The sequence below is a fragment of the Myotis myotis genome, unplaced genomic scaffold, assembly GCF_014108235.1.
Source record: "Myotis myotis isolate mMyoMyo1 unplaced genomic scaffold, mMyoMyo1.p scaffold_m19_p_4, whole genome shotgun sequence".
NCBI classification, from domain to species: Eukaryota; Metazoa; Chordata; class Mammalia; order Chiroptera; family Vespertilionidae; genus Myotis; species Myotis myotis.
Genome location: NW_023416346.1, coordinates 90912560 through 90928075, shown reverse-complemented (window position 1 = coordinate 90928075; position 15516 = coordinate 90912560). Strand labels below are relative to the sequence as shown.

The window sequence follows — 15516 nt, the reverse complement described above, 5'->3', positions numbered from 1 at the left end:
TTTCATTGTGTGAATATTTCATAGTTTATTTATCCATTTACACATTAATGCACATTTGGGTTGTTTCTGCTGCTTAGATATTGTGAGTTAACCTGCTGAGAACATTCTTGTACAAGTATTTGTGGAGAAATATGCCTTCATTTTTCCTGGGTAAATATCTACTGTGGAGTTTTACTGTTAGTTTTTATATGCATGACTAGAATTATACTAACTGAACTAATTGTTTGCTTTTTCAAATTTGAAAAATAAGGCTCTTTTGACAAAAAGATTCTGTTTCAAAACTTTAGGAAGTGTACTTTAGTTATTTATGTTCATTTATCATTTACTTAATAAATATTTATTAAGATTCTATATGACAATGGGGGAAATTTTAATATGGTCTGAGTATTAGATTATTTTAAGGACTTGCTGTTAATTTTGTTAGAGCATTAATGTCATATGGTGATTATAATTTTTAAGCAAAGTCTTAAGGCATACTAATATCTTCTGAAAAGAAGACAGACACAAAATTATACAGTTTCAGATAGTAGAAAACAGAATTATGTGATAAAGCAGTGATTACAAAGAAGAGGCATATTGGATGTATTGGATTCAGGTTTATATTTTGTCTGATCTCTGTGTCTGTTAAAACTTTGCATTTGTTACTAATCTTTAACAATTAAAATATTACCAAGTGAAAATCCAGATTTCTAGCTTCTCTTGAAAACTCAAACAATCTGCATTTCTGCATGCAGAAATTAGCTGAAGCTGAGTAGTAAATGTCTTTAAATAGGGCATGGATTATCAGGTTCTCCCACAGTCTCCAACTAGCTGCTTCACTCACTATTCCCTATTTCCTGGACCCTTGAAGCTTTTTTTTGCAGCCCCTGTGATAGAGAGTAATATCAGGCTTCTCTAAATAAATGTCATTTGATCTGAGACTTGAAGATAAAAAGCAAATGCAAATACAAAATACCCTGGGACAGGAGCAAACTTACATTAATAGGAGAAAAGACAGATAATCAGTGTAACTGGAGTATTGTAGTAGGAGAGTGGCACAAGTTAAGAATGAAGAGGTAGCCTAAGGCCAGATGATGCAGGCCATGGTAAGGAGTTCGGATTTTTTTCTAAGGGTGTTGAAAATCCATTGAAGGCTTTAAGTATAAAGTGATATGATCTGATTTTCATTTTAACTGATCAACTGGCTCTTTTGTAGAAAATATACTGTGGGTGGAGGAGGGACAATAATGAAAGAATGAGTAAATAGGCAGCAGTTATTGTAATCATTCATGTGAAAGATGATGGTGGCTTACAGTGGGCAGTGACATTAACCATATATTTAAAAAATCAAGCTAGAGAAAGAAATAAAAGGCATCCAAATTAGGAATGAAGAAATAAAAGTGTCACTTTGACAGATGACATGATTCTTTATATATAAAACCCTAAAGACTCCACCAAAAAAATTAGAAACAATAAACAAATATTGTAAAGTAGCAGGATACAAAACTCAATGTACAAAAATCCCCTGCATTCCTATATACTAGCAATGACATTTCAGTAAAAGATATGGAAAAGAATTCCTTTTGCAATTGCAAAATAAATAAATAAAATACAAAGGAAGTGAAGGACTTATCTACTGAAAAAATACAAAGCATTATTAAAAGAGATGGAAAAAGACAAAATGAAATGGAAAGACTTTCTGTGTTCATGGATTAGAAAAATCAACATAACTAAATGTCCATATTACCCAAAGCAATATACAGATTTTATACAATCCCATTAAAATCTCAATGACATTTTAAGAATAAATAGAACAAAAAATCATCAGATTTATATGGAACTACAAAAGGAAGTAAAGAGACAAAGCAATCCTCAGAAAAAAGAAAAAAGCTGAAGGTATCACACTACCTGCCATAAAATTATACTACAGAATAAACATAATAAAAAAACAAAACTATGGTATTGGTAGTAAAATAGATACACAGACCAAAGAATAGAATTGAGATCCCAGAAATAAAACCACATGTATATGGACAAATAAATTTTAGACAAATGAATCAAAAACCTACAATGAAGAAAGGAAAGCCCCTTCAATAAATGGTACTGGGAAAATTGAAAAGTCACATGCAAAAGAATAAAACTAGAGTAGAGTTTGTGCCATGTACAAAAATTCATTCAAAATGGATCAAAAACCTAAGTATAAGATCAGAAACAATACATTACATAGAAGAAAATGTACATATTAAACTTATGAGCCTTGGTCTTAGAAAATAGTTTATGAATTTGTCCCCAAAGGCAAGGGGTATAAAAGGAAAAATAAATGAATGAGACTGTATCAAACTAAAAGCTTCTGCACAGCAAAGGAAATTGCCAATGAAACAAAAAAGCAACAACCAAATGGGAGAAGATATTTGCAAACAACAGCTCTGACAAGGCTTTAATATCCAAATTATATAAAGGACTCATACAACTCAACACCAAACATACAATCCTATTAAAAAATGAATAAATTTAAAGTAGTTAAAAGACTTGTACTTGGAAAACTAAAGGACATTCAAAAAAGAAATAGAGGAAGATACAAACAAATAGTGTATATCATGTTAATAGATTGGAAGAACTAACATCATTAAAGTGTCTATACTACCCAAAGAAATCTGATTCAAAGCAATCCTTATTAAAATACCAATGGCATACTTCACAGAGTTAGAACAAATACTCCAAAAATGTATATGGAACCATAAAAGACCCCAGATAGCTGCAGCTATCTTGAGAAAAAAGAATGAGTAGAAGGGATCACAATACTAAATATCAAACTATACTACAAAGCCATTACAACAAAAATAGCCTGGTATGGGGCATAAGAACAGGCATATAGACCAATGGATCAGAACACAGACCCCAGAAATTGACCCACACCATTGTGGTCAAATAATATTTGACAAAGGAGGCAAGAACATACAATGGAGTAAAGACAAATGGTGTTGGGAAAACTGGAAAGACACATGAAACGAGGCCACCAACTTGTCCCATACACAAGAATAAACTCAAGGTAGGTAAAAGACTTAAATGTACGGCATGAAACCATAAAAATCTTAGATGAAAACATAAGCAGTAAAATCTCATACATCTCATGTGACAATATATTTATGGATACATCTCCTAGGGCAAAGGAAACTAAGGAGAAAATAAACAAATGGGGCTACATGAAAATAAAAAGCTTCTGCACAGCAAAAGAAACCACCATCAAATTGAAAAGGGAACCCACTGAATGGGAAAACGTATTTGCCAATGATACATCTGATAAGGGATTTATATGCCAAATATATAAATTACTCATACAACTCAACGAAAAGAAGACAAGCAACCCAATTTAAAAAATGGGCAGAAGACCTGATTAGACATTTCTCCAAAGAGGACATACTAATGGCCAAGAGACACATGAAAAAATGATCAAAGACACTGATCATCAGAGAGATGCAAATTAAAATGACAATGAGATATCACCTCACACCTGTCAGAATGTCTATCATCAGAAAAATCAACAGACAACAAGTGCTAGCCAGGATGTGGAGAAAAGGGAGCACAAGTTCACTGCTGGTGGAAATGCAGATTGGTGCAGCCACTATGGACAGCAGTATGGAGTTTCCTTTAAAAGTTAAAAATGTAATTTCCATTTGACCCAGTGACCCCACTTCTTGGAATATATCCTAAAAACCCCAAAACACTATCAGAAAGAATATATGCCCTCCTATGTTCATAGCAGCATTATTTTCAATAGCTAAGAATTGGAAACAGCCCGAGTTCCAATCAGTAGATGATTGGATAAAAAAGCTGTGGGACATTTACACTATGGAATACTATGCAGCTGTGAAAAATAGGGATCTCTTACCCTTTGGGACAGCATGGATGGATCTGGAGAATATTATGCTATGTGAAATAAGTCAAACTGAGAAAGAGAAATATCACATGATCTCACCTATTTGTGGAATCTAATGAACAAAAGGAATTTACCAACAAAATAAGACCTGAAGCAGGGAGGCATGGAACAGACTGACATACCTCGATGTGGGGTGGGGAGGGGGGGGTAAGAAGTGATAAACCAAAGAACTTATATACTTATATGCATAGCCCATGGACACGGGAAGTAGGTGGTGAAGACATAGGGGAGTGGGTAGGGGCTGGGAGAAGGAGGTGAAAGGAGGAGAAAATGGGAGATATCTGTAATACTATCAATAATACAAATGTATATTTTAAAAAAATAGAGGGGAAAAAAAAGGACAGAGGATCTGAACAGACACTTCTCCCAAGAAGACAAATGGCCAATGGATATGTGAAAAGATGCTCAACTTGGTTAGCTATTATAGAACTGCAAATCAAAACTACAATGACATACCACCTCACACTGGTTAGAATGCCTGTTATCAATAAGGAAATTAATAACAAGTGTTGGAGAAGTAGTGGAGGAAAAGGAACCCTCATTCCCTGCTGAGGGAAATGTTAACTGGTACAGCCACTATGGAAAAGAGTATGGAGGTTCCTCAAAAAGTAAAAATGGAGTTACCTTTTGATCCAACAAACCTCTCCTGGGTACCTACCCGCAAAATTTGAAAACATTTATTCGCAAAGATATATACCCAAATATGTTCATTACAGCATTATTCATGGTGGCCAAGACACAGAAACAACTAAAGTGTCCTTCAATAGATGATTGGATAAAGAAGATGTGGTACGTATATGCCATGGAATATTTCTCATCCATAAGAAAATATAAAATACTGCCACTTGAGACAACATGGATGGAGGTTGAGAATATTGTACTAAGTGAAATAAGTCAGTCAAATAAAGCTAAGAACCATATGATTTCATTCATATGTGGGATATAACTGAAATTCAGAGACACAGAGAACAGTATGCTCATTACCAGAGGGAAGGAGGTTGTGGGGAGTAAAGGGGGCCAAATACCTGGTGATAGAAGATCATATGACTTTGGGGTTGGGCACACAATGCAATATACAGATCATGTATCATAGAAATGTATACTTGAAACCTATATAATCTCATTAACCTATATCACCCTATAAAATTTCATTGAAAATAAAATTTTAAAAATATGCTGAAAGAATCCCAGCAACAACACAGCACTGGTAACTCTTACGCAGCCAGCTCTGGGCAGTGAACTCCCACTGGACAGAGAGGCCCTGTAGCCTCAGAGGCCAACCCCAGAACACTGCCACCCAGAGGCTGACCCACAAACTGACTCTTTGCTAAACACAAAATAAGGCAGTCTGGGAAACAAATGCGGCTTGCTTTAAAATAAGGACTGTCTGTGGTTTACAACACAGAGGAACAGTGTATCGCAGGGAAACTCAACACTCTCCTGAATACCTGGCAGGTCTAAGGCGAGCCACACTGAAGAATAGAAGAACCGAAGGACCTTCACTACTGCAATATTTTTTTTTTCTTTTTTCACCTTTTAACTAAGAAACCAATTTTTTTTCTTTTTTTTTCTTTTTTTTTCTTTTCCTCTTCTTCTTTTTTTTTTCTTCTTTTTTCCATCACCTGATTTTACCCTTTTAATTACTACCTTCTTATTTTTAACCAGTATTATTACTGCTACCATTTTACCATTTTTTTTTAAAGTGCCATTTTATTTTCTCTTTATTTTATTTTGGGATTAGTGTTCTCCATTCTATTTTCATCGTTATATTATTGGTTGTTTCTAGTTTGCATTGATCTCCAGGGAGCTGTTGCTGGAATTTGTTGGGATTAATGGCTGTTCTATAGGAGTATTCTCCTCATATAAAAAGTCTCTTCCCCTCTTCCACTTCATTCTCTCTTTTCGCTCTTTTTTTTTCTTTTCCTTTCTTTTCTCGCTTTTACTTCCCCCCCTCCTTTTTCCCAATTTCATTTTTGCACTCCTTTTTTTGGTCCCTAATTTTCTTTTCTTTTTTCTCTTTTCTCTTTTTCTCTTCCTTCTTCCTTATCCCCTAATTCTCTTAATTCAGGTGGTCACCTTTATTTGGGGTTATTAATATCGTGAATATATTTGTGTATAGTGCCTGGTACGTGGTGCCTTGTTGTGTTGTATTTTGTGCCTTTAAATCAACACAGCAGATCCAAGCAACAGCAACCTCCTGAGCACCACACCCTCTGCTGAGGAACAGCAGCTGTAAATGAAACCTCGCCCCACCAGCCAGAAGAGCCACCACAGCTGTGAACAGCACCCACCAGAGGAGTTGCTGCCAACTGAAGAGCAGCTGCTACCGCAACCGCCCGAAGAGGAACTGCAGACCAAGGAGTCACTGCCACCAAGGGAGCAGCCACTGAACGACTCAACGTCTAGATATGTCAGTGAGATCAAACATGGGTAGACAAAGAAACCCCCAAAGGAAAGAGAAGGACGACTCTCCAGAAAAGCAGCTAAGTAATACAGAGGCATGCAACATGACAGAAAAAGAATTCAGAATAAGGGTAGGACCTTAGAGTGCATAAACCGGATGGAGGAAAAAATCGACAACCTCAGCAAGAAGCAAGAAGAAACAGATGAAAAAATCGATAACATATGGAAGAAGCTATAAGAAACAGATGAAAAAATCGATAACATATGGAAGAAGCTAGAAGAAACAGATGAAAAAATCAACAACTTAAGTAAGACCCAAGAAGATATGAAGAGTGATATAGCTGCAATGAAAAACTCCATTGAAAGTATCAACAGTAGACTAGGAGAAGCGGAGGACCGAATTAGTGATTTAGAAGACAAGGAAGCAAAACACACCCAAAACGTACTGCAATTGGAGAAAAAAATGAAAAGACAGGAGGAGAGCCTAAGGGAGCTTTGGGACAACATGAAACGAAACAACGTACGAATAATAGGGGTACCAGAACAACAGAAGGATGACCAAGGATTAGAAAACCTATTAGAAGAAATAATATCAGAAAACTTCCCTGAGGTGGGGAAGAAAAAAGTCACACAAGCCCAGAGAGTCCCAAACAAGGTGAACCCGAAAAGACCCACACCAAGACACATCATAATTACCATGGCAAATGTTCAGGACAAAGAGAGAATCTTACAGGCTGCAAGAGAGAGACGGAAAGTTACATACAAGGGATCTCCCATTAGATTGTCAAATGATTTCTCAACAGAAACACATCAGGCCAGAAAAGAATGGACGGAAATTTACAAAGTGATGCAAAGCAAAGGACTGAATCCAAGAATACTCTATCCAGCAAGGCTATCATTCAAACTTGAAGGGGAAATAAGAAGCTTCACAGACAAAAAAAGGCTAAGGGAGTTTATCACCACCAAGCCAGCAATGCAAGGAATGCTAAAGGGACTGGTATAAAAATAAGAAATAAAAAGCTCAGAAAGAAAACAGCCACACAAAAACAGAAATGCCTACAAACAAGTACCTTTCAATAATAACTTTAAACGTAAACGGACTAAATGCTCCAAACAAAAGACATCGAGTGGCTGAATGGATAAAAAAACATGACCCATACATCTGCTGTCTACAAGAAACCCACCTCATTAGAAGGGACTCACACAGACTGAAAGTGAAAGGATGGAAAAATATCTTTCAGGCAAATGGAAAGGAAAAGAAAGCCGGGGTAGCAATACTTATATCGGACAAAATAGACCTCAAAGTGAAGGCCATAACAAGAGATAAGGAAGGCCACTTCATAATACTAAAGGGATCAATACAACAAGAAGATATAATCCTGGTAAACATATATGCACCCAATGCAGGAGCACCCAAATTCATAAAAAAACTCCTGGAAGATATCAAAGGAGACATCGACAACAATACAATCATAGTTGGGGACTTTAATACACCACTGACAGCACTGGATAAGTCCTCTAGACAAATAATCAGCAAAGATACAGCAATCCTAAATGACTCACTAGATCAGATGGACTTAATAGACATCTTCAGAACACTTCACCCGAAAGCCAGGGAATATACATTCTACTCAAATGCTCATAGGACATATTCAAAAATAGACCATATATTGGGTCACAAGCAAAGTATCCCCAAATTCAAGAAAATTGAAATCATAAAAAGCGTCTTCGCAGACCACGATGGCATAATATTAGAAATAAACTACAATAAAAACAACCCAAAATACTCAAACACCTGGAAGCTGAATAGCATGCTATTAAATATTGATTGGGTTACCAATGAAATCAAAGAAGAAATTCGAAACATCCTGGAAACTAATGACAATGAAAACACAACAATCCAAAACCTATGGGACACAATGAAAGCAGTCCTGAGAGGGAAGTTTATAGCTCTACAGGCCTATCTCAACAAACAAGAAAAAATGGTAGTAAATCATCTAACTCTACAACTCAAAGAATTAGAAAGAGAGCAACAAGAAAACCCCAGAGTGAGCAGAAGGAAGGAGATAATAAAGATTAGAGCAGAAATAAATGACATAGAGACCAAAAAAACAATACAGAAAATCAATGAAACCAAGAGCTGGTTCTTTGAAAGGATAAACAAGATTGACAAACCTCTAGCCAGACTCACCAAGAAGCAAAGAGAGAGGACCCAAATAAACAAAATCAGAAACGATAGAGGCGAAATAACAACAGACCCCACAGAAATACAAATGATTGTTAAAAAATACTATGGACAGCTCTACTCCAACAAACTAGACAACCTAGAGGAAATGGACAAATTCCTAGAAAAATACAACATTCCAAAACTCAATCAGGAAGAATCTAAAAATCTCAACAGGCCAATAACTATGGAAGAAATTGAAGCAGTCATCAAAAAGCTTCCAGCAAACAAAAGCCCAGGACCAGACGGCTTCACAGGGGAGTTTTACCAAACATTCAAGGAAGAACTAAAACCTATCCTCCTCAGACTACTACAAAAAATTCAAGAGGAAGGAACACTTCCAAGCTCATTCTATGAAGCCAGCATCACCCTAATACCAAAACCAGGTAAAGACAACACAATGAAAGAGAATTACAGGCCAATATCCCTCATGAACATAGATGCCAAAATCCTCAACAAAATCTTAGCAAATCAGATCCAGCAGTACATCAGAAAGATCATACACCATGACCAAGTAGGATTTATCCCAGGGATGCAAGGATGGTACAATATCCGCAAATCAATAAACGTGATACATCACATAAACAAATTGAAAGAAAAAAAACACATGGTCATATCAATTGATGCAGAAAAAGCATTTGACAAAATTCAACACCCATTTTTGATAAAAGCTCTCAGCAAGGTGGGAGTAGAAGGATCATACCTCAACATAATAAAAGCCATATATGACAGGCCCACAGCCAACATCATACTCAATGGACAAAAACTAACACCATTTCCCCTAAGAACAGGAACAAGACAGGGATGCCCCCTCTCACCACTCCTGTTCAACATAGTACTGGAAGTGTTAGCCATTGCAATTCGGCAAGAAGAAGAAATAAAAGGCATCCAAATTGGAAAAGAGGAAGTAAAACTGTCCTTATTTGCAGACGACATGATATTATACATACAAAACCCTAGAGACTCCATCAAAAAGCTACTGGACTTAATACATGAATTTGGCAATGTAGCAGGATACAAAATTAACCCCAAGAAATCCGAGGCATTTCTATACACCAATAGTGAACTTTCAGAAAGAGAGATTATAAAAACAATCCCGTTTACCATCGCACCAAAAAAATTAAGCTACCTAGGAATAAACTTAACTAAAGAGGTAAAAGACCTCTACTCAGAAAACTACAGGACGTTGAAAAAAGATATAGAGGAAGACATAAACAGATGGAAGAACATACCGTGTTCATGGATTGGTAGAATCAACATCATTAAAATGTCCATACTACCCAAAGCAATCTATAAATTCAACGCACTTCCCATTAAAATACCAACGGCATACTTCAGAGATCTAGAACGAACTCTCCAAAAATTCATCTGGAATAAAAAAAGACCTCGAATAGCTGCAGCAATCCTGAAAAAGACCAAAGTAGGTGGGATCTCAATACCAGATATCAAGATGTATTACAAAGCCACTGTTCTCAAAACTGCCTGGTACTGGCACAAGAATAGGCATATAGATCAATGGAATAGAATAGAGAGCCCAGAAATCGGCCCGAACCAATATGCTCAATTAATATTTGACAAAGGAGGCAAGAACATACAATGGAGCCAAGATAGTCTCTTCAATAAATGGTGCTGGGAAAATTGGACAGATATATGCAAGAAAATGAAACTAGACCACCAACTTACACCATACACAAAAATAAACTCAAAATGGATAAAGGACTTAAATGTACGACAGGAAACCATAAAAATTCTAGAAGAATCCAAAGGCAACAAAATCTCAGACATATGCCGAAGCAATTTCTTCACTGATACAGCTCCTAGGGCACTTGAAACGAAAGAGAAAATGAACAAATGGGACTACATCAAAATAAAAACCTTCTGCACAGCAAAAGAAACCATCAACAAAACAACGAGAAAACCCACTGTGTGGGAAAACATATTTGCCAATGTCATATCCGATAAGGGCCTAATCTCCAAAATTTATAGGGAACTCATACAACTTAACAAAAGGAAGATAAACAATCCAATCAAAAAATGGGCAAAGGACCTAAATAGACACCTTTCAAAAAAGGACATTCAGAAAGCCAAGAGACATATGAAAACATGCTCAAAGTCACTAATCATCCGAGAGATGCAAATCAAAACAACAATGAGGTACCATCTCACACCTGTCAGACTGGCTATCATCAACAAATCAACAAACGACAAGTGCTGGAGAGGATGTGGAGAAAAAGGAACACTTGTGCACTGCTGGTGGGAATGCAGACTGGTGCAGCCACTATGGAAGACAGTATGGAGTTTCCTTAAAAAACTGAAAATGGAACTCCCATTTGACCCTGTGATCCCACTTCTAGGAATATATCCCAAGAAACCAGAAACACCAACCAGAAAGGATATATGCACCCCTATGTTCATAGCAGCACAATTCACCATAGCTAAGATCTGGAAACAGCCTAAGTGCCCATCAGTAGATGAATGGATTAGAAAACTGTGGTACATCTACACGATGGAATACTATGCTGCTCTAAAAAGGAAGGAACTCTTACCATTTGCAACAGCATGGATGGAACTGGAGAGCATTATGCTAAGTGAAATAAGCCAGTCAATGAAGGAAAAATACCACATGATCTCACTCATTCATGGATAATAGAGACCATTATAAACTTTTGAACAATAATAGATACAGAGGCAGAGCTGCCTCAAACAGATTGTCAAACTGCAGCAGGAAGGCCGGGGAGGGTTGCGGGGCAGGAGGTAGGGGGGTAAGAGATCAACTAAAGGACTTGTATGCATGCATAGAAGCATAACCAGTGGACATAAGACATTGGGGGATAGGGGAGGCTAGGGGACTGTCTAGGGCGGGGGGATAAAATGGACACATATGTAATACCCTTTGTAATACTTTAAGCAATAAAAAAAAATAAATAAATAAAAATAAAATAAAATAAAATATATAAAGAAAAAAAAATATGCTGAAAGAGTCAAACAAGCAAGTACCCTTCTTCTTTGCCTTAATTGTATCAAACTTTGATCACTACCTATTATTGGAAATGAACACATACTGTGCTGAATTAGAAGTCTAGTATGTTGAATCAGTTGTGTGTGTTTAGTGTACACTTTTGACGAAATTATTATATTAGCTCAAATTATTCATAACTTTAATTGTTACACTTAATGTCATTAAAAACAGTCATACTCTATCAATAAATACAAAGAAAATGAGCAGGAAAAGAAAATGCCTTTTCGAAAAGACATATGCAACCTTACGTCTATTGCAGCATTATTTACTCCTAGGGGCCAAGTGCACAAATTCATGCACCTTGAAAGGAACTGTGGGCCACAAGGCTGCGGTGGGCACAGGGATGGGTCTTGGCCCATCTTCCAAGCCCCTAACTGGCACCTTTCACTGCGGCCCCCGGTCCCCTGTCTGCTGGCAGCTTTGCTCCCATTGCTGCCACTCCCACCTGCTGATGGCACAAAGCGATTAGGACTGGTGCCAGCAGCGGGTGCAAGTGGAAGCTGCTGCCCCAATTGCCCCTCAGAGCAAGGGGAGGTGGAGAAGCCTCAGGGGCGATCGGGGCTGGTAGCCACCACTCACACCCACTGATGGTGTCAAGTGATTGGCACTGGCGCCAGTCACCAGCAGCAGGTGTGAGCAGTGGCTGCAGTGCTCGCAGCGGGTGCAAGTGGGGCCGGCGCTGGCAGTGCTGTGAGTGGCAGCTCTGGCACCAGCAGTGGGTTCAAGCAGGGCCATTGCTGGAAGCGGGTGAGAGAGGTGGCTGCTGGCCCCGATCACCCCTCAGGAGCAGGGGGAGGTGGAGAAGCCCTGAGAACAACCAGGGCCTGCAACTGCCACTCGCACCCGTACCCACTGGTGGCGCCGAGAAATCAGGGCCAGCACCAGGTGCCTGCAGCAGGTGCAAGTGATGGCTCTGGCACCAGCAGCAGGTGTGAGCACCAGGCGGGGCTGCGGCATGTGGGAGCAAAGAATTTTCAGTAACCACTAGATGATTGCCCTGATGACTGGCTCCCCACCTTGGTCTGGCGCCCCGATTCACCTACTCTACCATCCCTCTGTGGCCAATGTCCATCATGTTCCATGCTCTGCCGCCTGCTGCCAATGCCTGCCATGTTCTGCGCATGCCCCCTGGTGGTCAGCACACATCATAGCGACTGGTTGTTCAGTTGTTCGGTTGTTCTACCATTCTATTTGCATATTAGGGTTTTATATATATAGATAGCAAAGATATGGAAGCAACCTACATGTCCATCAGTAGATGAGTGGATAAAGAATATATGGTATATTTGTATAATGGAATATAACTCAGCCATAAAAATGAAATCTTACCATTTGCAGCAACATGGATGGATATAAAGGGTATTCTGCTAAGTGAAATAAGGCAGACAAAGAAAGACAAATACCATATGATTTCATTTATATGTGGAATCTAAAAACAATAAACAAACAAAATAGAAACAAACTTATAGATACAGACTATATTTTGATGTTTGTCAGATAGAAAGGTAGTTTGGGGTGATGGGAGAAGAAGGGGGAGGGATTAAGTTGTGCAAATTGGTGCCAGGCCAGTGTGTTGACCTGTGAACCAGGAGGTCATGGTTTGATTTCCAGTCAGGGCACATGCCTGAGTTGTGGACTCGATCCCCAGTGGAGGGCATGCAGGAGTCAGCCGATCAATGATTCCCTCTCACTTGTTTCCATCTCTTTCCCTCCCCCTTCCTCTCTGAAATCAAGAAAAATATATTTTAAAAATTGAAAAAAACATGCAAATTCACTGTTACAAAATAGTCATGGGGTTGTTAAGTACATCACATGGGATATAGTCAATTATCCTATATAATAAAAGGCTAATATGCAAGTAGACCAAATGGCAGAACAACTGGTTGCTATGATGTGCACTGACCACCAGGGGGCAGACGCTAATGCAGGGGGAGCGTAGCTCAGCCAGAAGTTGGGCTCACCTCTCCCGCCTCTGTGGCAGCGTTAAAGACCCCTTGGGTGTTGTCCGCCTGCAGGCTTAGGCTTGCTGCCCTGGGCTGTGAGAGGGTGCAGGCTGGGCTGAGGGCCCCCCCCTACCAGTGCATGAATGTCATGCACCAGGCCTCTAGTATTGCAATAACTATGTATGGTTTCAGCTAGGTACTAGAATTATCTAGTTAATTCCTTTGTAAGGTATATAAATATCTGATAACTATGGTGTACACCTGAAACAAATATAATATGGTATGTTAACTATAATTGAAAAAAAAGTTTAAAAAGAAAATGCCTTTTATTTAAGGGAAATAAGAAAGGAAGGAGGAAAGGAGGAAATGATTTTGATATGGGAGTTACAGAGTGAAGGAACACTAAACTATGGGGTCAGAAAACTTGTACTGGTCACAGCCCTGCCACTTACTCATTGTGTGGCCTTGTATAATTCACTTGTTTTGACTCAGGTCTTTACTTCCTTTATCTATGAAATAGTCACTTGAACTATTTTTCTACAATGTCTCTTCTATTTCCCAAATAGTTATTCTAAGAACCACTATATTTTCTATGCTTTAGGAATTTTATCTACCTCATAGAATAATAAAATGTCTGAAAACAGAAGATAAAATATGAATCCTAGTTTTCAGATACGAGAGTCAAAGTAAACAGAGGCTAAATAATTTTCCCAAGATCACTCAAACAGTTGACAGTATAGTTTGTCATGTAACACAGCATCTTATGATTAGGTATTGTGTCTAATCCTATGATATGAAAACTTTCCCCCCTTACCTTCATTCTCAAAAAGGTACTTTCAAGATTGATACAATAGGGCACACTTTCTCTCTCTCTTAAGTATGCTTGAGCCCTTCCCCACCCCCTACTTTCTCCAGGGCACCCTTTCTCTCTCTCTCTCTCTCTCTCTCTCTCTCTCTCTCTCTCTCTCTCTTTCTCTCTCTCTCTCTCTCTCCATCCCCCCTTTTCTTCCCTGTGCATACCTTTGTGCACACTCTCTCCTAATCTCCAAAGGACCTTCTTTTGCCTCTGTATCTTGTTTCCTGAGCCCGTGCAGCCCCAGCTGGCTCACCTTTCTTACTTCTGTGACTTTCTAAATGAACTTTTGTTTGTATTTGGAAAAAAAAAGATTGATACAACAGGAGAAAAAAACATACATACTACAATTCCTTATGCAATTTGCCTTTTGCTTGATAACTTGAAATGAGTTTGACTACCTGTAATCAATGTATATATATAGCAAGCCATTCAGATAAGCTAGGAAGATAGATGATATCACATTGAGCTCTAATCAGTGCTAACCATCTTATTTTTCCTATAGCTGTAAGATTCTGTGACCAGTGCCATTTGATCAAGCCAGATCGCTGCCACCACTGCTCTGTCTGTGCTATGTAAGTGACAGCTATATTTTCCCTGGACTAAGCTTTGCAATTGATGGTTACTAAGACAACAATGTGACTGATCTTAACATGTAACCATTCCTAGATAAGAGCATTTCCTTTCAATTATAATGAGCACATGCCAAACACACTCATAGGGATGATAATTCAAACTATTCTAAAGATAGGAAAGAAAAATAAAGTCTCATTTAAAAAATAGACATTTTAGCCCTACCTAGTTTGGCTCAGTGAATAGAGCATTGGCTTGCAGACAGAAGGGTCCCAGGTTTGATTCTGGTAAAGGGCACATACCTCAGTTGCAGGCTCAACTTGGGAGGCAACCAATTGATGTGTCTCTCTCACATTGATGTTTCTCTTTCTCTGTCTCTCCACCTCCTGTCACTCTCTCTAAAAATCAATGGGAAAATATCATCAGGTGAGGATTAAAAAACAATAATAAATAAACATTTTATTTTAGAACAGTTTTAGATGAATAGAATTATTCTATATAATAAAAGGCTAATATGAAAATTGACCAAACGGCAGAACGACCAGTTACTATGATGTGCACTGACCACTAGGGGCCAGACCGTCA

The 15516-nt window shown here is 38.3% G+C and overlaps 1 protein-coding gene across 3 annotated transcripts in view; it reads left to right on the top strand.

Moving 5' to 3' along the window:
• ZDHHC15 (zinc finger DHHC-type palmitoyltransferase 15) overlaps nucleotides 1–15516 on the top strand; it is a 414649-nt gene that overhangs the window by 172132 nt on the left and 227001 nt on the right. For all 3 annotated transcript variants that reach the window (XM_036304662.1, XM_036304664.1, XM_036304665.1), the window contains exon 5: nucleotides 14864–14933. In XM_036304662.1, the coding sequence (XP_036160555.1) occupies nucleotides 14864–14933 (70 nt within the window). The remainder of the gene's footprint in view (nucleotides 1–14863; nucleotides 14934–15516) is intronic.